The sequence below is a fragment of the Camelina sativa genome, chromosome 19 (genome assembly GCF_000633955.1).
Source record: "Camelina sativa cultivar DH55 chromosome 19, Cs, whole genome shotgun sequence".
Classification (NCBI taxonomy): Eukaryota; Viridiplantae; Streptophyta; class Magnoliopsida; order Brassicales; family Brassicaceae; genus Camelina; species Camelina sativa.
Window position 1 is genome coordinate 2,752,603 of NC_025703.1, and position 20,916 is coordinate 2,773,518.

At 38.8% G+C, this 20,916-nt stretch overlaps 5 protein-coding genes and 1 pseudogene across 6 annotated transcripts in view; 2 read left to right on the forward strand and 4 right to left on the reverse strand.

Annotated features, from left to right (window-relative positions):
* The window catches only part of LOC104764349 (protein REDUCED WALL ACETYLATION 2), a 4,181-nt gene extending 3,292 nt beyond the window's left edge, over positions 1-889 (reverse strand). The window contains exons 1-4 of one of the 2 annotated variants that reach the window (XM_010487865.2): positions 783-889; positions 515-665; positions 270-361; positions 34-174 (exon numbers count right to left, since the gene is read on the reverse strand). In XM_010487865.2, coding sequence (XP_010486167.1) covers positions 34-174; positions 270-361; positions 515-547 — 266 coding nt within the window. In that variant the 5' untranslated portion in view covers positions 548-665; positions 783-889. Of the gene's footprint in view, positions 1-33; positions 178-269; positions 362-514; positions 666-782 lie in introns of both variants that reach the window. The other variant, XM_010487863.2, reaches the window with a different exon arrangement.
* On the forward strand, positions 2,419-5,252 carry LOC104764350 (annotated as a pseudogene).
* On the forward strand, positions 6,039-8,248 carry LOC104764352 (nuclear poly(A) polymerase 3-like; the record flags this gene model as incomplete). The annotated part of the gene is made up of 8 exons (XM_019240787.1): positions 6,039-6,173; positions 6,316-6,378; positions 6,464-6,625; positions 6,721-6,834; positions 6,930-6,992; positions 7,067-7,363; positions 7,544-7,708; positions 7,832-8,248. Coding segments are annotated over 8 exons (1,416 nt in total), but the record flags the coding sequence as incomplete, so codon positions are not given.
* Positions 9,052-12,163, reverse strand: LOC104764353 (galactokinase). The gene is made up of 13 exons (XM_010487871.2): positions 11,753-12,163; positions 11,401-11,579; positions 11,214-11,260; positions 11,014-11,108; positions 10,841-10,923; positions 10,686-10,754; positions 10,421-10,606; positions 10,202-10,336; positions 9,949-10,083; positions 9,787-9,857; positions 9,627-9,704; positions 9,396-9,537; positions 9,052-9,299 (listed from the first exon to the last, which is right to left on the reverse strand). Exons 1-13 carry the CDS (start codon positions 11,916-11,918, stop codon positions 9,189-9,191), a joined length of 1,497 nt encoding a protein of 498 aa, XP_010486173.1. The 5' UTR covers positions 11,919-12,163; the 3' UTR covers positions 9,052-9,188.
* LOC104767363 (transcription factor bHLH148-like) lies at positions 14,115-14,933 on the reverse strand. Its single transcript, XM_010491398.1, has 2 exons — positions 14,930-14,933; positions 14,115-14,875 (listed from the first exon to the last, which is right to left on the reverse strand). Exons 1-2 carry the CDS (start codon positions 14,931-14,933, stop codon positions 14,307-14,309), a joined length of 573 nt encoding a protein of 190 aa, XP_010489700.1. The 3' UTR covers positions 14,115-14,306.
* Positions 15,206-16,209, reverse strand: LOC104764354 (transcription factor bHLH148-like). Its single transcript, XM_010487873.2, has one exon. It carries the CDS (start codon positions 16,079-16,081, stop codon positions 15,398-15,400), a length of 684 nt encoding a protein of 227 aa, XP_010486175.1. The 5' UTR covers positions 16,082-16,209; the 3' UTR covers positions 15,206-15,397.

The following is a 20,916-nucleotide window of genomic DNA, read 5'->3' on the forward strand; positions in this document are numbered from 1 at the left end:
AAAAAAAAAAAAAGACTGAAGAAGAAAAGGAACCTGATGAGAGGAGAATGTGTGGAAAGGGCCTTGGCTCTAGGAGAAGTAGACTGAAGACCACCTCCATCTTCAATCAAAAGAGCTTTGTCATCTTCTTTAACAAAGTCTTTAGCAATTTCCACCAAATTGACATCAGAGTGCCTACTAACAACACACAGACAAAATATCAAAATACAAAACTCAAAGCAAAAAGTTCATTAATCACTTCAAAAAAAGAAACGTTTGTATCAACATACGCTTTGGCGGAGACGGAGTGTTTGGCATAGTGGAGATACTCGGAGTATAGCCAAGCGACGATCACCGGCACAATCCCAAGCACTACCGACATCTGCAATTTCCCAAACAAATCACTCTCAGTATCACTTCACTACCAAAACAAACTCAGAAGAAGAACCTTAGATCAAGCGAGATCTAATAATCAAACAAATGAAGAAAAAAAAGCTGAGAACAACAACAACAAAAATAGCTAATAAAGACGTACTAGCCCAGGTGTAACAGGGCTTGAAATCGTCATTCCCGATCAGAGAAGCAACAACGATCAAAACGGGATTAATTCGTCGGATTCCAAAGAAACTGTAATAAATTTGCGAGCAATTTAGCTTCGCTCCAGAACCAGATCTGGTAGATCTCGCCTGATAAATCGAACAAATAGAAAGACAAAAGCAATGATGAACCAAAGAATCAAGTATGAGTATAGAGATAGATAGAGCTGAATCCTAATTATAAGAAAAGTAGTAACAACAACTCACAGATAGGAACGAGTGAACGAACTGTGTGTTTTTGAACGGTTTAGTAAGCTTTTAAGCTCTCTCTCTCTCTCTATACATTTTAATCAATTTTTTTGATTCTCCTCCAGAACAAAAAAAATTACTAACCGACAAATTTAATTATAAATTAGAATGAAGAAGAAAAAAAAGAATATATTACTTATGAAAAATACGGTTTTGGGATTTTATGCTCTTCTATCGAAATCAAGGGGCCATCGATAGAAAGGGAATGCTTGCATGGTTACAAAAATATAATTTGTGTAGTGAGGATTTTAACAACCAATACTACACGTTTTATTAGATTTGTGTCCTAGCTATTAGTTAGAACTTTAGAACGAGACAAGTTCAGGGATAAAAATAAAGAGACATATTTTGTTTTACACTCGCTGGATCATACATTTTGATTCTCAATTTTTATCGATTACAGTACGTATAGATTCCAATAATCAAGAAGGACATATATATTTTTGGATGTAATTTTGAGTGGTGATGCTGAGATTTATATACGTTTTTTTTATTATTTCTCACATTTTTGTGAGACATGTAATGTTTCAACTTTCAAACCTTATCTCATCATTGTACTCTAAATATTAGTACTAAAAAGACTAGTGAATGATTGATTTCGGATCACCATCCTCAATGGTGAAGTGTATCGTATGAACCAACGTCTAATAACCTAACAGGAGTCATGGTCATATACATATTTTTTTCTTTTTCTTCGTATAAGCAATTATTTGTGTTCGTATCAAACATTTATAATAATGACGAGGCTGTGCTATAATGTATGTCGACGTCTGTATTCATATTGTTTGTCAAAGACGCGTTTCTTTAATTAGGCAGACTTTATTTAGTTACATGCCGTAACAAGAAGTTTATTAACATTGCAATCATTTTCGAGTAAGAAAATTGAAACTTTAATAATATTCACCGACATTAGATTGTAGCTTAGGTACTCTGTCCATATTCATATAGTATTAATTGAATTTTTAGGATCCATGTATATTATATTGACTTTGTGAATTTCTAATTAGTCTCACCCGTAGGCCGTACGTAGTAGTCTCTAACAGATAGTGTGTATACTAAGTCTATTAAATCTATTAGTCTGTTTTAAAGACACTTTATTTGGTTATACATTATTTGATGATCAAAATGTAGCTTATATAAAAGTTAGCTAGTTCTTGCACAATTGCTTGAAGAGTCTTTCAATCATTTTGCTACGTTAGTAACGAAGATAGGAACTTAACATTGAAGAAGACAGTACTGTGGTTTGTTTTCATTGACCGACGACAAAAAGTTGAAGACGATAGAAGAAAATGACCATCGAGAAAAGTTATTCGATCTGAAGCCGCCGAACCGATACTCGAATACACTGGTGACTTGGCTTATGTTATGTTGTTTTAAAAGGTAAATTAACCGGTTAATTTAATTATATTTTGGTTAAAGAATAAACCGGTGATTAAAACTAAAAAACTAAGGAGAAAATTGCAAGTTAACAGGCCGAGAACATATAACATATGCCATAGGGCCCAAGAGGCCAAGACCCAAAACATCAAAAACCCTAATTTCGTTTTATCAGAAGAGTTCCTTCTCAATCCCAGTCTCGAAGATATCACTTTAACAGTTTCTCCTCCCTCAGTTAATTTTAGTTTTTCGTTATTTAAAGAGTGTTTGAAAAAAATGGCTGGGGGATCATCAAAGAGCTCTAAAAGAGCAAGACTTTGTGATGACAGTGAGTCGGAAGACATAAGCGACCAAGAAGAAAACGTTAAGGTATAATAGTTTGTTGTTGCTTGCTTTCGTCTGGTTTATGTTATTTTTAGATGGCTGTGTAGGTGAATTTATTGTTTGGGGATTCTATTTATTTACACAGGTCAAAAGCGATTATGAATTATCTGATGAGATAGAGGATGATAGTGAGGATGATGACGAAGGAGAAAGCGAGGAATTTGAAGATGGAATTGATATAGAAAGTGAGAGCGGCGATGATGACAGACAATGAAGATGCTGAGATGGAAGAGCTTGCGAAAGAGTTCAAGGAGCTTCGTTCACAAGCACAGTAGGTAAAATTCCATTTTTGAACTTGGTAATATTTTCTCAAGACTGTCATTAGTGAATTCTTCTAATTTGTTTCTAGAAGTGGTAGAGAGATAGTCTTATCAAAGAGTAGTGTTGGCGAAGTAGCTTCAAATTTATTCAAGCAATTGGATTTATGTCAGATACTAAAATGAGGCCAAAAAAAAGAATCATCTTTGTTGAATAACTTGGTTCCTTTTGGTACAGGGATATATTGAGGAATCTGAAGCGTGATAAGGGCGAGGATGCTGTTAAAGGTCAAGCCGTGAAGAACCAGAAGGTATGACATTTTTTTCTACAGTTTGTGAATTAGTCTACTAGAAGAAATCAAATGCATGCAGTTGCACATGTATTCTCTATAGTTAATCTATAGCGAATTCCTGTTTAAGAGACAATTCAATTTCATTTCTATGTGAAGGCTCTTTGGGATAAAACTCTGGAGTTCAGATTCTTACTTCAGAAACCATTTATTAGTTCAAACAGATTGCCACAGGTACGCTATAGTCTCTTCTTCTTCTTCTATTTATGGTTGTTTGTTTCCTTCATGCTTATGACATAAGCTAATCCTCCTCTTCAGGAGCCTGTGAAATCGTCGTTTTGTTCGGAAGATGATGAGAATGTCTCGACAGCATATACAGATCTAGTTACTTCATCTAAGAAGACATTAGACTCCCTCTTGGAGTTGCTAGAGGTATGTATGCCTAGGCTTGAGATTCAGTAGTAACTGTATACTGTCACTTAATTAATGTGTTTTGTCTCTCCGCCACCTTTGGTTTACTCTTTTTATCCAAAATAATTATTTTTGCAGGCTTTGCTTGAGAAGAACCCCTCGGTTGATCTACAACAAGTGAATAGTAGTATGCCTTATTTTATAATACAGAAAACATAATTATTTTCAGTATAAGCAAGGGTCAATTTATAATATCGCTGTTTTTCTATCTGGTCAGGAACAGCTAGTGCAGAATCCAATAAATCAGATACAGAAGATAGTGATGAATGGCAACAAATAGCTGAGTTACAGAAAAGGTATTCAAGCCTAACTGTACAACTTAAAAGCTCTTGTCCTGTCACAAGCAAAAGATTTCAATTTAGTAAAAAACTTGATTGACTTCATTCGGAAATCAGTCTGAACTGATTATGATTTAAATTTTCATTGCTAACACAAAACTGGTCTTTGCCATGTAGAATGTCTGTATTCCGAAACAAAGCTGTGGACAAATGGCAGAGAAGAACACAAGTCACAAGCGGTGCAGCTGCTATTAAAGGAAAGCTCCACGCCTTTAACCAGGTATAGACAACAAACCCCATAAACCTTTAACCAGCTCCACGCCTTTAACCAGGAATCTAACTTGACCATTTTTTCTATATATATATAAAAAAAAAACAGAATGTTAGTGAACAGGTGGCTTCATACATGAGGGATCCAAGTAGAATGATCAAACAAATGCAACAGTCAAGATCTACTGTTGCTGTATTTGGCACTGTAAGTTTTATTTCGTTGATAAGAAAAGCATCCAAGATCAGCTTCTCTTCAGTAAGTTCTAATCTTGAAATTTCCATCCACAGGTCCCTGGGGAAGCCATGGAACCAAATCAAGAAGAGGTAGAGTTACAATTTTCTCTAACCAAGTCAATTGTATCAGTCTTATTGATTATCTTTATTAGGCCAATTGTCTAACATGTGTTACTCTCTTTCTTGTTCAGGAAAGACAACTTGAAGGAGACCCTGAACTTATAGAAGATGTTGAATTCTATCAGCAGTTACTGAAGGAGTTCATTGAGACCATCGATCCAGCTTCCTCAGGTATTCATCTCGGTGTCGGAATGATTAGATTGTTATATCCAACAACTTGGAACTTGATTTGTAGTTTCTGGTTTCCCGTAAAGACAGTCTATGGTATATACTGAAAAGCTCTATTTTCCAATGGCAGAAGCGGCTTACTATGCAATGAAGAAGTTTCAGACGAAGAAAAGGAAACGTGTGGATCGGCATGCCTCTAAGAGCAGAAAGATCAGGTATAATAATAAATACAACACACATACAGTAGTTTTCAAGTCTTTTTTTCTATCTTTTTGAATCATTTGTGTGTGAAAAAACGAAACAGGTATAATGTTAATGAGAAGATTGTCAACTTCATGGCACCACGACCGGCAAAGATACCTCCAAACACAGCGGATTTTCTGAAGAATCTGTTCGATCTAAAGACCAGAAACGTTCTCTGTGAAGCATAAACTATATTTATTTATCAAACAAACCGCAATTTTGAAACGCAGGAAAATATGACTCTATTTTCGTGTGGTGTTTTGTTGTATTACTAGCGACATTGTAAACCAGAAGTTATAGTTTTAAAAATATACAGAATATAAAAGAATTAAAACATATATACCACGTGTCAAGAAGTTGATGGGACTGAAACTATATAGTAACGCTGGAATTAGGCAATTCTTTTAGTCGTTTCGTTTCATATATAACAAAGTTCAAAACAAAGAGATCTTCGTATTCACCAAATTTTGCTTCTTCGTGATTTCTTTTTTTCTCCCAAGATTTTCTCGGGAAACAAGGCAAGAAAATCTGACATTCCTGGAAAATGATCAAGGGAGGTGGGAGAAATATAGGTTAGTTTTTTCCCGGCATAATCTTCTTCTCTCTTTCTGAGTTTTTTTCGTTTGTGTAAATTGCAAACCGCAAAAAAATTGTCCAAGTCGTCACTGCCGCCCTTTCGTCACCGTCCTCGCGTTTTATTTGATTTTTTTTTTTCTATACTAAACGCTGATTTCGCCTTTTCTCCGATAAACCCTTTCTTCTTTCTCACGTAACGGCTCTGGTCTCTTTTGTCCCTAGGTTTTCCTCCTTCTATGTCTGAATTAGAAGATGAACGCTCGATTTCGCTTCGTCAGGTAAAAAAATTACTAGGGTTTTTGCCTATTTCGTGTCAAAGTGATCATCATATATTCAATTCATTGGGTTCTGTCTGGTCATCTTTGCCTTTTATCTTTCTCTTGTGTGGTGTAGCTTATGGCTAACGAAGGAATCATTCCGTCTTATAAAGACGAGGAGAAACGTAGAGTTGTTATTAGTAAGCTACGAGGGGTACGGTACATTCGATTTTTTTTTTAATTAAGTCTTTGTTTTTTTTGTTTTGTTTCTTGAGTTGAACAGTGATTGATTGATGTCTCTGAGTTCAATGAACAGATAGTGGAGAGATGGCTTAAGAATGTAGCCTGGGAACGCCGTCTTTCTCAACATCATGTTGACGCCACCAACGCCACCATTCTTGCTTACGGCTCTTACGGTCTTGGGGTGATTTTTTTTTATCTTTCTATTATTCTTTCTCCCAATCCCTTGTTTTAGTAACGAGTACTCTGTAATGAATTCAACCTTTAGAACTTATCATATGTAACTACGTTAGCTAACTGCTATTGTCTTTCTTGACATCGGCCAGGTTTATGGTTCTGAATCAGACATTGACGCTCTCTGCATTGGTCCTTTCTTTGCCTCTTTGGCTGTGAGTTTGGCATCCTTTGTTGAATGATTCTTAATTTTTTTTTGTTTCCGTAAATTTGAGATTGTTCTCTCTTATTGGTACACAGGAGGATTTTTTCATCGGTTTGCGTGATATGTTGAAAACTAGATTAGAAGTTTCCGAGCTTCTTTGTGTTAAAGATGCAAAAGTTCCTCTGATCCGCTTTAAGTTTGATGGGATCTTGGTTGATCTTCCATATGCTCAGCTTAGAGTATTAACCATTCCACATGTTGGTTCTCACAACTTTCTAAGTCCCTGTTGCTTTACTTACACACTAGATGGCTTTTTAATATAAATCTTATTCAAAATTTGCGAGCACTTCAGAATGTAGATGTGCTTAATCCTTTCTTCTTGAGGGATATTGATGAGACAAGTTGGAAAAGCTTGTCTGGAGTTCGCGCAAATAAATGCATACTTCGATTAGTGCCTTCCTTAGAGGTAACAGAGTGATTCTTAATTGATTCCTCCAGCGTTACTGATATATAGACCATGTCTAACTTCTATTTTATTGAGTAATCTTCTTCTTATTTTAGCTATTCCAATCATTGCTGCGGTGTGTCAAATTATGGGCAAAAAGGCGAGGTGTATACGGTAACGTAAGTGTGATATAAATTAATATCAACCATTGCTCATAACTTGTTTAATTGAGTTTGTTTTTAACTTGTTTCAGTTGAATGGATTCCTAGGGGGAGTTCATCTGGCTGTTCTTGCTGCATTTGTTTGTGGATATGAACCGAACGCTACACTAAGTTCCCTTCTGGCAAATTTCTTCAACATATTTGCTCATTGGCCATGGCCTACACCGGTGGTGCTGCTAGAGGATGCTTATCTACCTACTGGGTCTCCTCCAGGCTTAATGCCCATCCAATTGCCCTGCGGTCCACATCAATTCTGCAACTCCAACATAACAAGAAGCACATTTTACAAGACAATGGCAGAGTTTCTACGAGGGCATCATTTGACAAAGGTTAAAGTCTTACTTTCTCACCGTTCCACCTAACCAAGTAGTGGTTTCTCTGTAGGGTTATATCCTGTTTGGCTATGGTTTTTTAAGTCTTTGGATCTTCCCTGAGGTTTTATGTGGTAGTCCGAGTCCTTTTATGATGTTTTTTGGTCTATCTCACACACTTACGATGACAAATTTCAGGATTACTCAAAGCTTAACTTCAGTTGGAAGAATTTGTTTGAGCCCTATCCATATGTAAACACATACACGTGGTTCATCAAGATACACCTCTCAGCTGCTAATCAGGAAGATCTCAGTAATTGGGTTGGTTGGGTTAAGTCACGTTTCCGTTGTCTTATGCTCAAGGTACGCACTTCCATCTTTGGTTCAACTCTTTCAGTATGACATCTTACAAAACACTCTGCCTGTTCTGTGGGTCTGTCTTACAGTATGGCCTTTGCTTTATGCCACATATGATCTTTAATGCAGATAGAGGGAGTCTATGGCATTTGCGACCCAAACCCAACAGAGAATGTCGAAACCTATGCGAAGCAGCCAAACATTGTGTTTTACTGGGGATTACATTTACAGCTCAGAACCATAAATGTTTCAGACATTGAATATGTGGAGAAAACCTTTCTGACGAATCTTAACAGTGGAAGCTTCCAGGTACCAGTTGGTAGAATCCATTTATCGGTTGTGAAAGCATCCCAGCTGCCTTTGAATGGAGATTGTGCTAGCAACAACAGAAGCAAGGTGACAAGGACTTGTTGGAGAATCAGAATCCCGGAAGATAAGCAGCATTGCAAGAATGTACCGGTTTACTCAAAGCATATGCCCAGCTATGTGGTTGGGTATAAGAAGATGGATAACAAAGAGGCTGAGGGTATGGAGGTTCAATGTTAGGTTGTGTTAGTAATGATGGTTGTCTTTACACTCTTTTTATTTCTGTCTTTAATTTTGAGCTTTTGGCCGATAAGTGTGTGTGCCTGTGAGTAGAGATGTAATGTTTGCAGGAAGAAACTAGTTTGACTTTTCACTTTCTAATTTTGTAAAATGTCTCCTGACATAGTTTCTCAGTTAGTTTCCTTTGACATGACATGATTAGAAGTGAAACAAGAGACAACAACACAGTTGCAGATACCAAAAGTACACAGACATCCTCAAAAGACAACAACTTTACCAAAAAAAGAAGAAAGATGTTCATATTCATCAAACAGTAACAGCAAGAGCTTTGACTAAATGAGAATCTATAGGGACTGTAAGCACATGATCAAGCCACTAAACGATCCCCCAAATTTCACAACTACTGCGTCTTTCAAGCGCAGCTATCTTTCCACGACAATTAGCCAATCTTATCTGAGAACAACCATGATGGAAGAAACGTCGTGGCAAACCCATGAAGCTTCTCCAAGTACCTGAGTGTCATACCATCTGAGCCATCCGGTGAAAGCAGAGTACAAAACATTATCGATCTAGCAATAAGCATTTTTACACATAAAAGCACCCATCACCGGATCAACCTGTTCCCATCTAGTTTCCTTGGAACTGTAAGCAGCCACACATCTCCTAGTGCAAGGTATCACGTGCAACTTCCCGTCAACAGATTCAGTATAACATGCCTTTAGTCTCACCGTATATATCACTTGAGTCAAGTGATTATATATTGCATTATTTGATAAATTACTAAAATAACGTGTAAACAATTGTGAAAGAAAAAAGGTTGTCAATTGATTTCAGACGGAACATATTATTAAAAAAATATGTATACGAAGTGAAGTTGGGAAGTGGTACAATTGCAAACAATTCAGATTGAATAAAATTAATAAGAGAGGGAGATATGTGTTTAGAGGTTGAAGATGGCAGCACCACTTGAAGGCTTGGAGGCAAATAGGTAAAGCTCCATATCTTCTTCCTTCACAACTCCTTTCTCTACTCTCTTCGTGTAGTATTTCTCCTGTAAATGGAATACCACAATTCCATTCTTTTACTCCCAAAAACATGACAATAACATTACTGTCCTAAAACCATAAGGAAGCTATTTATTTATTACCTTGACTGCGGCGATGAATTGAGTAACACCAGATTCCTTAACCAATGCCACTGCGCAACCTCCCCATCCAGCTCCAGTCAGTCTTGCTCCAAGTGCTCCATTCTCCCTGCAAACTTCAACCAGTTCTTCTAGCTCGGGGCAACTGCACGATTTCATGAAACTCAAAATCAAAATCCTCTTTCACACATTCACTGGTTTCACTCTGAACATTTGATCTTTGAGTTTATGCACCTGCACTCGTACAGGACACTGCAGCTGTGATGGCTTTCATTCATGAGATCACCGAGTTTCTTTAACTTCTCTTCGTCACTGCACGCAGTTTATGTTTCAAAGTATTAAGGTTCCGGTGAAGATATTTAATCAGAAGTTTCATGGGAAAAAACGGTCTCACCTTAAGCTTGAATAGACTGTGTCCTTGAAACCATGAACCCTCCGGGCTTCTGAATAAACGTGTGCAGCTCTCTGTTGATGATCGTAATCATACCATTATTGTTATGACTCAGGGACAAAAATGAAAACAATATTCCACAGGGTTTGTACATTTATACTTTACCTGATGCAATTTGAAATGTGTGGCAGCATTGAGTACAGCCAAAGATGTTGGATCATTATTCAAGATTGATGGTAATTCCTCTTCCAGGACTTTCTCAATCTCCTCAGCCGTGTATGGTTCTTCTTTTAGATATTCCTACAGCATAGAAAAGAACGCATAAAACTCCAAATATCTTTTTAGATATCAACTAAATAGATTTAGAGATATATTAACATCAAGCCGTCTGTTTTGGCAGAGACTGATTGATGAGTACCTTAACAGCAAGAAGAGGATCAGATGACCCACGATCACCAGCAAATGACACACATAATCCCTCCACATCAGAGAGAGTCTTAACTTTTGATATGGCTTCTTTTGGTTCCATTCCGAGCTTAACACCAAGAATGATCTACAAAGCCACATGGTAGAGAGAATCATATTACCAAACAAAGTCAAAGATATTGCAGCAGAAAAGTTATACACTATGACTTACAGAAGCAAGTCGACATTCAACGACCCTGTTATTGTAATTCGTAGCAGCCGTGACGGCCTTCTTCGACTCTGCAAGAGAATGAGCAATTACAAAACTCCCTCCATCAGGGAGTTTCACATCAGTTACCCGGACTGGGTTGAAGTCAATAAGCTCAGCAAATCCAGTTTTAGCCATGATAGATATTGCCTGTGGAAATGATTAAAAATTGATCAATCAGAGTCAGAGAAGGTAAACAAATCATGGATTATTCGAGAAAATTTCTGACCTGGTCCATCCCACCAGACTGTGTTCCAATATGTCGTTCACAGTCACATGTAAGCTGTGCAAGTTCTTTCTGAAAGGAAGAGAGGACTTGGAGATTTCAATAATCAAAAAGAGATGTGTGAAAAGCCATGCATAGAGCACGATTGAGTAAGGTACCTTTTCAAAGTTTTGCCCAAAGACAGCCATAATAGCAATAGTTGCTGAGCAAACGAATGCAGCAGAGCTTGACAACCCAGAACCTACATCAAGACAATCAAGTTAAAGTTTCAAATAAAACTTTCCTGTTCCGTAAGTATCATGATGCAATCTCATTAATTGGGAAACTATACCTGTAGGAACAATTCCATCAACAAGCACATCAAGTCCAACTGGTGAACCAAGATTCACACCTTTTGACTTTGCATACTCATGGAAACCTTTGTACCTGTAAGAATCGAAAAAAAAATCATAAGAAACCTCAAAAAAAAAAAAAAGGTGAGATATCTCAGTTGCTAATGGGACACTAGAGCACCAAAACGAAACCCCTTACGCGCAAATGAAGTAATGGCCCCATTTGTGATTCTTCAAGTCAATTTCCTGCAAAATTTAGCATATATGATAAGAAAGGCAGTGGTATTCTAACAGTCCAAGATCTCATCTCTATAGTGTGAAAAAACAGACATAATTTTTACAGCAAATTCGACATTACAGCTGTAATGTAATAAAAGAGGAAGAACCTGGTCAGGATCAGCAGGATAAGTACACATAGAGTACTTATCATTAACATTTGCAATCCGAAGCTGCTGCTTTTGATCTTCAGATATCCGAATTGCCATAATTGTATCCTGACGAATAGCCATTGGTAACACAGAGTATCCTTCATAGTCTATGTGCTCTCCTATCAAATTCACTCTTCCTACACACACACACACACACAAATAATTTTTTTTTTTTAAAAAAACACCTTTCACCATCAATTTCGCAATCTCTGATCTCATCCTCCAACTCTACGATAATTAATTAGCTAGAAACCAAATTAATCATAAGTCAACGAATCTCTCCAAAATTGTTCAGGAAAATGATTCATACCAGGAGAGCGAGCGAAGAGTTGGGGAGAAGCACCGAAGGTTTGGTTGAAACTAGCCATCAAAACATCGAATCGTTGTGTAGCGTCTTGGAGCAGAGATCCATCGCCGTAGACAGGCTCAAGGGATGTGAAGATCGGGACCACCGATACGTCTTCTTGTTTCGCCATTTTTTTTTCTTGTTTCTTTGGCTCGATCGATCGATCACTTGTCGTCGTCACTCTCAACCTCGCTGTTTATCTTTATCTTATCTTATTATGACGAGGTTTTCACAGTTGTCACGAAGCGTGTTCCTTGGCTTGCGCATAATTATTAGGGATTGGATTGCCACCGATCTTATTTATTTCTTGTTACTATTCTTCATTCTTAGATTAGATCTGTTTCCGGAATTATTTGATAGATATACAAATGAAATATTTTGTGAATATCTTACTTATCCATAACCTTTAGATAATTCTGGATTCCGGAACACGTTTGGATATCTTTTGTCCTATTGATTCGTTGACGATATTATATATTCCAAATAAAATGATGTTTTTGACTCAAAAATTAATTTTGTAATTAACACTAGATAGATAGTGTCGAGCGTACTTAACTCGAATTTAATTTTTGACGTGTGTGAGTTATACATACACAATAAAAACATGAAATAAAAAATTGGCGGTTATGATACAAATTTAGTATATAATCAAACTATTAAAAAATGAAATCGAAATTTTTGCAACAAGATTTTGCAAAATAGTATTCCTCAAATGGAGTCTCTCCCGGAAGAAAGTGATTTTGCAACACGAGTGGCTTCTTCTTCACTCAAAAAACCTGTTCAATCTCAGCCTCGTCTAAAAGCATTGATGAGTTTTCTAACGCAGAAGCATTGTCTCGTGAAGGAATTATATATGAAGTGCTAGCTTTTACCAAACAAGTAGTGATGAAGAAGGGGAAGGGATCAAATATCTAGCAAAAGCCGCGTCTAAAGGACACAAAAGCGGCAACATATAGATATGGAATGATCTCCTTTTCTCGTGATGGCCAAGTTGCGCAAAATGGTATATGGAGATATATATATTCAAGTCTTCCTTTTGTCGTGGAATTTTCCCCCGTGAAGACTAGGAGAAACATAGTAGAGTGTCTGCTATGGATAAAATACAAATATAAAGATTGTTTGTGGGGAATATTGAGGCTCCTTGATCGTACGTAGTTTGGGCTCGCCATGACACGAGGTTTATCACGGCAAGAGATCAAGAGTGTGAGTCTTGTCTTTTGTTTGCATGCGGAACCTGCCCGTTTCGTTTTCTTGTCTCATAAAGGTTCCTAATTAGGGCTCCCTCTTAACGTCTCCAATTTTGAACCCAAACCTCTCAACAATAGTACTGCGATCTTTTATTCTAGTAGTGGTTTGTCACAAAAGAGTTAAACAATGCAAGTTAATAGAGGAGGAGGCTTGAAGAGAAAGAAGAGGACAACGCATGGCCACTCCCATGTGCCTCCTCATACCTTTTATAAGGTCACTTCTCTCCATATTTAATTCAAATAATTTTGCTTTTGTCACTTCTCTCTTGTTGTCGCTTAGTCATACTCCAGTGTTCATCCTCAAAAATTGTAAAATATAGACAACAACAATTATTCGTAATAACTAATCTAGGGTCACTCTCTCTTTTTTAGTTTTTTTTTCCCCTTTTCTTTTTGGGGTCATATCCCTACCATACGAAGCTAATGAATCAATCATGGTTAGTCCATATAGGTTCGTAAAATTTTTGTTTGGTGACGAATACTTAAGAACGTACATCCAGAATTGCAGATTAGTGTTCGAAACAACTTATTTATTATATTGGCAGGGAAGAACCGAAGAATTAGTAAAGATTTTCCTTTTTTTTTTTTGTTTCGTGTGAAATAAGTTATAAAAAAAAACAAAGAAAAAAGGGAAAAGAAGACAAACAACCTAAAAGTGTCAAATATGAGAAAGGGAGTGGATGATTGAGTGAGACAGATATATCATCTCATGATTGAATTCAATGCATTTGATTGTATGATTTCATTCTCTAATTATTGCATCAACACATGCTTACCATAATCAAAAACTACAAGTGTCTAACCCATTTCATCAATGGGAAATTATTTTCTTTACACTTTACTGTTTGGGGTTAAATTTCATATATATGGTAGTTAACTAGTAAAGATGCCATATTAAAAGCACATCAAAGTTTCCATATTAGTTTATTTAAAATTTAAAAGACCCATTTTCCCCACTAACTGCAATATACGTAGACGTCAATTTCAATCCACTACGATTCTGAAGCTTAATGGTAACGACTAAAAGACTTGATGAATCATATACTACTGTATTATTATATGAGCTGAGGATCGTGAAATTGGGATAATTAATCTATTTAATCAGTTCAAAACCACTACTAACCTTATAGTTACAGCGGAGAAGAAATCAACAGTTGGGACAGATGATATATACTCAAACCGAATCTTCTATTTATATGAAAGTTTTGGTTGTACAGAGAGAGACAAGAGGAAAGGGATGAATATTGGGAAAATGACGAATTTAACCTTCATCAAATCGGCGGAGGAGGTGCTGAGCCTGAACCGTAGCTGGAGAGAAGCTCAGCTAAAGAGTTCATGGCTCTGACTTGCATCTCCAGAGCCTGAATGTAATCCGTTGCTTCTTCTAGAATCACCGGTACTGATTCTTTTCCACAACCCGGAACTAACCGGCCTAGAACTCGAACTTTCCTGTTTACAGCCGGTATACTCTTCTTATTCAATGTCACCACCGCCGAGACTCTTCGTTTCCTCCATCTGTTGTTGTTGGTGCTCATCATGGCCGGGATCGCCGTCGTCGGCGCTCTCGGACGTTTCTGTTTACGAAATTTCAGTTTGATCCGATTAGCTAAGATCGCTCTGCTCCATAGCGTTCTTCCGCGAGCGGAAACGGCGAGAGCTCGGTCCGCGGCTTCACGGACGGCTCTGCCTCGTTTCTGAGCCGTGGGAGACGATGTCGCCGCGGCGGAAGAGTTGAGGCGGACTTGTTGCAGCGCTTGGATCAGCTTGGCTGAGTAGATCCGTTGCTGCTTCTCGGATCTCCATCGCGTGTGGCTCTCACCGGAGATGGAAGCTGCGNTCTCTAATTATTGCATCAACACATGCTTACCATAATCAAAAACTACAAGTGTCTAACCCATTTCATCAATGGGAAATTATTTTCTTTACACTTTACTGTTTGGGGTTAAATTTCATATATATGGTAGTTAACTAGTAAAGATGCCATATTAAAAGCACATCAAAGTTTCCATATTAGTTTATTTAAAATTTAAAAGACCCATTTTCCCCACTAACTGCAATATACGTAGACGTCAATTTCAATCCACTACGATTCTGAAGCTTAATGGTAACGACTAAAAGACTTGATGAATCATATACTACTGTATTATTATATGAGCTGAGGATCGTGAAATTGGGATAATTAATCTATTTAATCAGTTCAAAACCACTACTAACCTTATAGTTACAGCGGAGAAGAAATCAACAGTTGGGACAGATGATATATACTCAAACCGAATCTTCTATTTATATGAAAGTTTTGGTTGTACAGAGAGAGACAAGAGGAAAGGGATGAATATTGGGAAAATGACGAATTTAACCTTCATCAAATCGGCGGAGGAGGTGCTGAGCCTGAACCGTAGCTGGAGAGAAGCTCAGCTAAAGAGTTCATGGCTCTGACTTGCATCTCCAGAGCCTGAATGTAATCCGTTGCTTCTTCTAGAATCACCGGTACTGATTCTTTTCCACAACCCGGAACTAACCGGCCTAGAACTCGAACTTTCCTGTTTACAGCCGGTATACTCTTCTTATTCAATGTCACCACCGCCGAGACTCTTCGTTTCCTCCATCTGTTGTTGTTGGTGCTCATCATGGCCGGGATCGCCGTCGTCGGCGCTCTCGGACGTTTCTGTTTACGAAATTTCAGTTTGATCCGATTAGCTAAGATCGCTCTGCTCCATAGCGTTCTTCCGCGAGCGGAAACGGCGAGAGCTCGGTCCGCGGCTTCACGGACGGCTCTGCCTCGTTTCTGAGCCGTGGGAGACGATGTCGCCGCGGCGGAAGAGTTGAGGCGGACTTGTTGCAGCGCTTGGATCAGCTTGGCTGAGTAGATCCGTTGCTGCTTCTCGGATCTCCATCGCGTGTGGCTCTCACCGGAGACGGAAGCTGCGGTTGTGCGAGACGATGCGGCGGAGGAATCAGAGGATCTCTTCTTCTTCTTCTTCTTCCTCCGAACGAGATCTGTAGTAGTACTCGTCGGCGGTTCATTATCCGAGATCAGAGACGCCATAACCAGACGAATAGGTTTTGATCTCTCCTCAGTCTTTCTTCTCGTATTCACAAAGCTACAGAGTCTGAGGAGGATAAAATTATGAATTTGTAGAGAGAATATTGGAAGGGAAGTAGACGAAGATATATATAAAAATAAAAGGGACAGAGAGGTATCGGGAAGACGTAGCAGTTAATAAACGGCGTCGTTTTTCGAATGTAGCAGTTTTTAGTTGGACGGCGTCGTATTGTCTATTTGCATTTGTTTTGTTCACTCGGGGAATTATTATTGTTGTAGACTTGTAGTGCATGATAAAGAATTCGTGAAAGCAACCAAGAAAAATATAATTTAATTTTCAACAGAAGCCTAATGGAAATAATATGTTATAATTAACTGGCTCGCAGAAGAGTAGAAGACTGGTTATGGAATTATTAAGAGGCAGGACAATATTGTGAGTTGTGACGTAAAAAGCGATGTTTATGGAAATACATATATACTTACAAAGATCATAATGTGGGACTGTGGGTAGTATTAGTAATAGGGGTATCTTTAACGATAGTTTCCCATCACGTTTAGGGTTCAATCTTAGTTAGTAGTTTCTTCTTGCCTTCCTGGTAGGAGTTAAAATATGCTTGGTTCATATCTAAAATTGTTTAAGAAAAACAAACTTGTATCGTATGCGTCATAAACTCATATAGCTAGTAGTCATATAAAGGCCGATACGTTGGTGGTGTAATGGAGGAGAGAGGTAGATTCAAATGGGATGAATGATGACATGTCACGTTACTATTGGAGAAACCCATTTATGACTTCTAGTGGTCGTTTAGTGGACTGACAAGGGAAAAGAGAGGGGCCGAAAACTAAAACTTTGGATTTTGTATTCAGTGCAATCATTTCGTAAATATTGTTGAAATTTTGTTTAAATACAACAACTTTACACATAAAGCAAAATACCAAACGAAATGCATGTGCGATGTAGGGTAGTGGCACTCCCTCTCTTTAAGGCTTTATCATTTTTTTTTCCCATGTAAAGATCACTAAAATTAACTCGTTTATTTTATTAAAAGAAAAAAGAGTTTTGTATGTGTATGTATCAACATGTATTAATAAATCTTCATTATATTGTGTGGATGTTTAAGTAAGTATTAGTCTATTAGATTAATGAGTTTGTCACTTTGTTGGGTGGGTGTGTGGGAGTGGCATTTGGTCCATATGAAAGAGGAGACACGATCAAAAGAATGTTTCTCTATATTATTGTGGAATGCATAATCATCCCTTATGTACTACAGAGAAAATCTCCTACACATTAATTACAATCAATTACAGTTATTAGCGTATCGTAATCATATATTTCCATATCGTGTGACTTGATTCTTGAAGACGTAACGTGATGCCCAAGGTTTCACTGATACCCTCCCTCAAGTTGGAGCATGCAAATCTTGTATGCCCAGCTTGACACAGAACTGAGCGTAGTCTTGAGTGCCCAATGGTTTTGTAAGTATGTCTGCAAGCTGCGACCCAGTACCAACATGAAGAAGGCGGATGTTCTTGGTTAAGACTTCATTCCGAACAAAATGGCAATCCACTTCGACGTGTTTAGTCCGTTCATGGAAGACGGGGTTTGTGGCGATGTGAATAGCTGCTTCGCTATCACAACGAACAAGCATGGAGCCGTCATGCTTAACTCCAAGAGACAATAGAATTCGCTTCAGCCATATCAACTCTTGAGTAATGTGTGCCATTGCCCTATATTCGGCCTCTGCCGAGGATCGACTGACTGTCTTTTGTTTCTTCGTTTTCCATGATATCGGAGAGCCACCCAGTTGAATGAAATAACCAGTGACGGAACGTCTTGTTAACGGACAGCCGGAGTAGTCACTATCACACCTACCTGTGAACTGAAAAGAACCAGCTGCACGCAGCAAAATACCTTGGCCAGGATTGGTTTTCAGATACTTAACGACTCGGAGAGCAGCCTCCCAATGATCTTCCCTTGGCTTCTGCATGAACTGAGCAAGGAAATGAACACAATATGCCAAGTCTGGTCGCGTGACAGCTAAGTAGATTAAACGGCCGATCAACCGTCGATACTTTGCTGGATGTGGTAGATAAGGTGAGGCCGACAATGCTAGCTTGTTATTCGACTCAAGAGGAAATGCCACCGGTTTAGCACCAAGTAAGCATAAATCCGAGATGATATCAAGGGCATATTTTCGCTGACAAAGGTACATCCCAGAGGGACTGCGTGCCACTTCAATGCCCAGAAAATACTTCAAGGGTCCTAAATCCTTCATGTGGAAACATGTAGATAAGTAGTCTTTGAAGGCTTGCATCACTGTCATGGTGCTGCCGGTGATGATAAGATCGTCAACGTAGACTAAAACATGAAGTTGTTCACCGTCTTTATCCATTGTAAACAGCGAGTAATCTGACAAGCTCTGTTCGAAACCAAATTTTTTCAAAGCCGTTGATAGTTTCTCAAACCAGCACCGAGGACTCTACTTTAAACCGTATATGGACTTGCGAAGACGACATACCTTCTTTGGGTCATAAGCTTTGAAGCCAGGAGGGAGTTTCATATAAATCTCTTCTTCGAGGTCCCCATGAAGAAAAGCGTTGTACACATCCATCTGATGGACCTCCCAGTTTCGTTTCACTGCAGTGTCCAAAAATAGTCGAACAGTACCCATCTTTGCCACTGGCGCAAACGTCTCGCCATAATCCTCACCCTCTGTTTGTTTATTGCCAAGAGCAACAAGTCGCGCTTTGTGTCTCTCTAAGGTCCCATCAGATCGATATTTGAGTTTATACACCCATTTACAGCCAATTGCTTTTTTTCCTGGTGGTAAATCACCCACATCCCATGAATGATTCCGTTCTTGAGCATCAATTTCGCTAGACATAGCATTGTTCCAGCGTTCATCTTCCATGGCCTCTTTAAACGATTTAGGTTCCACACCTGAAGTTATCTTTGCCAAATATGCCTGATGTTGAGGAGAAAACCGCTCACAATTGACGTAATTAGCAATTGGATACTCAGACGTGGATGAACTTTGAGAAGTCGTCGCCTTCGAAGTGGTACTTACCACAAAATCCTTTAATTTGACAGATTGGGTTTTCTGGCGTTGCCCACAACCCAATGTAGGAGCAACGACCGGATCTGACACAACCGGTGTGGGAACCGGAACCACCGGCGGACGAGGTGCTCTAGGAGGTGGTTCGACTACCGGTGCAGTGGAGTCATCGTGAAGACCCGTAGTTGCGGGTTGCGGTGTTACACGTTCATCGGGGGCAATTGCAGGTTCAGTAAGAACTGGGCCTGGTGAAGAAACATGTGGAACTGGGCTTGGTGTAGGCCCATTATCAATGTCTGAATTGAGTGAACTATGAGACAGACCCAATAAGTCTTCTTCTTCTTCGTGAAATAAACTCGACAAAGGAAACACTTCTTCGTCGTCGTCTGCAACCGTCGTGAGGGAGCGATATGGAAATTCAGTTTCACAGAAGATGACATCTCGGGAAACAAAAAATTCTTGTTTTGCGAGATCATATAGACGCCAACCTTTCTTCCCATAAGGATACCCCATGAACACACTCCGGCGACTACGAGCCGCAAATTTGTCTCCTTTGTGGGATTGGTCATGAGCATAACACAGGCTGCCGAAGACACGCAAATGCTCATAAGAAGGCTTGGAGTTATAGATTCGTTCATATGGTGTGACTCCCTGTAAAACTGAACTTGGTGTGCGATTGATTAAATAACCAGCCGTTAAAACGCATTCTCCCCAAAATTCGATTGGCAAATTTGCTTGAAATCGTAAAGCTCTAGCGATATTCAGAATGTGACGGTGCTTCCTCTCAACCCTCCCGTTTTGTTGAGGTGTCCCGACACAAGACGTTTTGTGTAGGATGCCTTGTTGCTTAAAGAACTCTCCCAAGCAAAGAAACTCAGATCCATTATCACTCATGATCATTCGAACAGGCTTGTCAAATTGTCGTGCAGTCATTGCAATGAACTGTTTGAGATGCGTAGGAGCCTCTGATTTTTCATTCAACAAGTGAATCCACACACCACGTGAATAATCATCGACAATGGTTAAAAAATAACGGGCTCCGGAATAAGTTGGAGTCTTATAAGGACCCCATAAATCACAATGAACCAAATCGAAAATCCTTGTTGTTTTATTCTCACTAATTGGAAAACTTCTTCTTGTTTGTTTAGCGCGGAGACATACATCACACGCTTTATTCGAAATTGCAGAAGGAATGACATTAGAAACTACAGGAAGTAGACCAACTACTTTAGCTGCAGGATGACCCATCCTATTGTGCCAAAGCTCAAAAGACTTCTCATCTCTAATCACTACCGATGCAGCAAACTCCATACTCCTAAAGTGGAAGGTCCCTCCCATACGTCTACCAACTCCCGTCACCGTCCTCGTAGTACGATCCTAAACAACAAGGAAATGATCAGCCAACTGTACTACACACCGATTCTCATCCATTAACTGAGCAAGAGAGATCAAATCAGATTGAAACCCTTTAACATAGTAAACAGATCGCAAGATCAGATTCGGCCCAAGTCGTATAGACCCTTCTTTGATAGATACTCGTTCTCTACCATCAGCTAATATAATTCCCACAGGCAACATGTCTTTAACATCCGTTAACAGATCTAATCTCCCAGTTAAATGATGAGAAGCACCTGTATCCATGATCCAAAAAGGAATAGAAGACATACCGCTTAACTTCTTCAGTTCGTTGAGAACACCAGCATTGAGAAGACTCTTAATTGCTCGCCACTGAGAGTCGCTCACCTTCACAGCATCACGATCATTGTCCGTCACAACATAGTG

Excerpts from the sequence above, each read along its gene's own strand:
- LOC104764353 (XM_010487871.2), bottom strand. The coding sequence starts at position 11,918 with ATGGCGAAACAAGAAGACGTATCGGTGGTCCCGATCTTCACATCCCTT. Across the intron at positions 11,580-11,752 it reads ACTCTTCGCTCGCTCTCCTG|GAAGAGTGAATTTGATAGGA; the intron begins GTATGAATCATT and ends GTGTGTGTGTAG. Across the intron at positions 11,109-11,213 it reads GGCCATTACTTCATTTGCGC|GTACAAAGGTTTCCATGAGT; the intron begins GTAAGGGGTTTC and ends CGATTCTTACAG.
- LOC104764354 (XM_010487873.2), bottom strand. The coding sequence starts at position 16,081 with ATGGCGTCTCTGATCTCGGATAATGAACCGCCGACGAGTACTACTACA.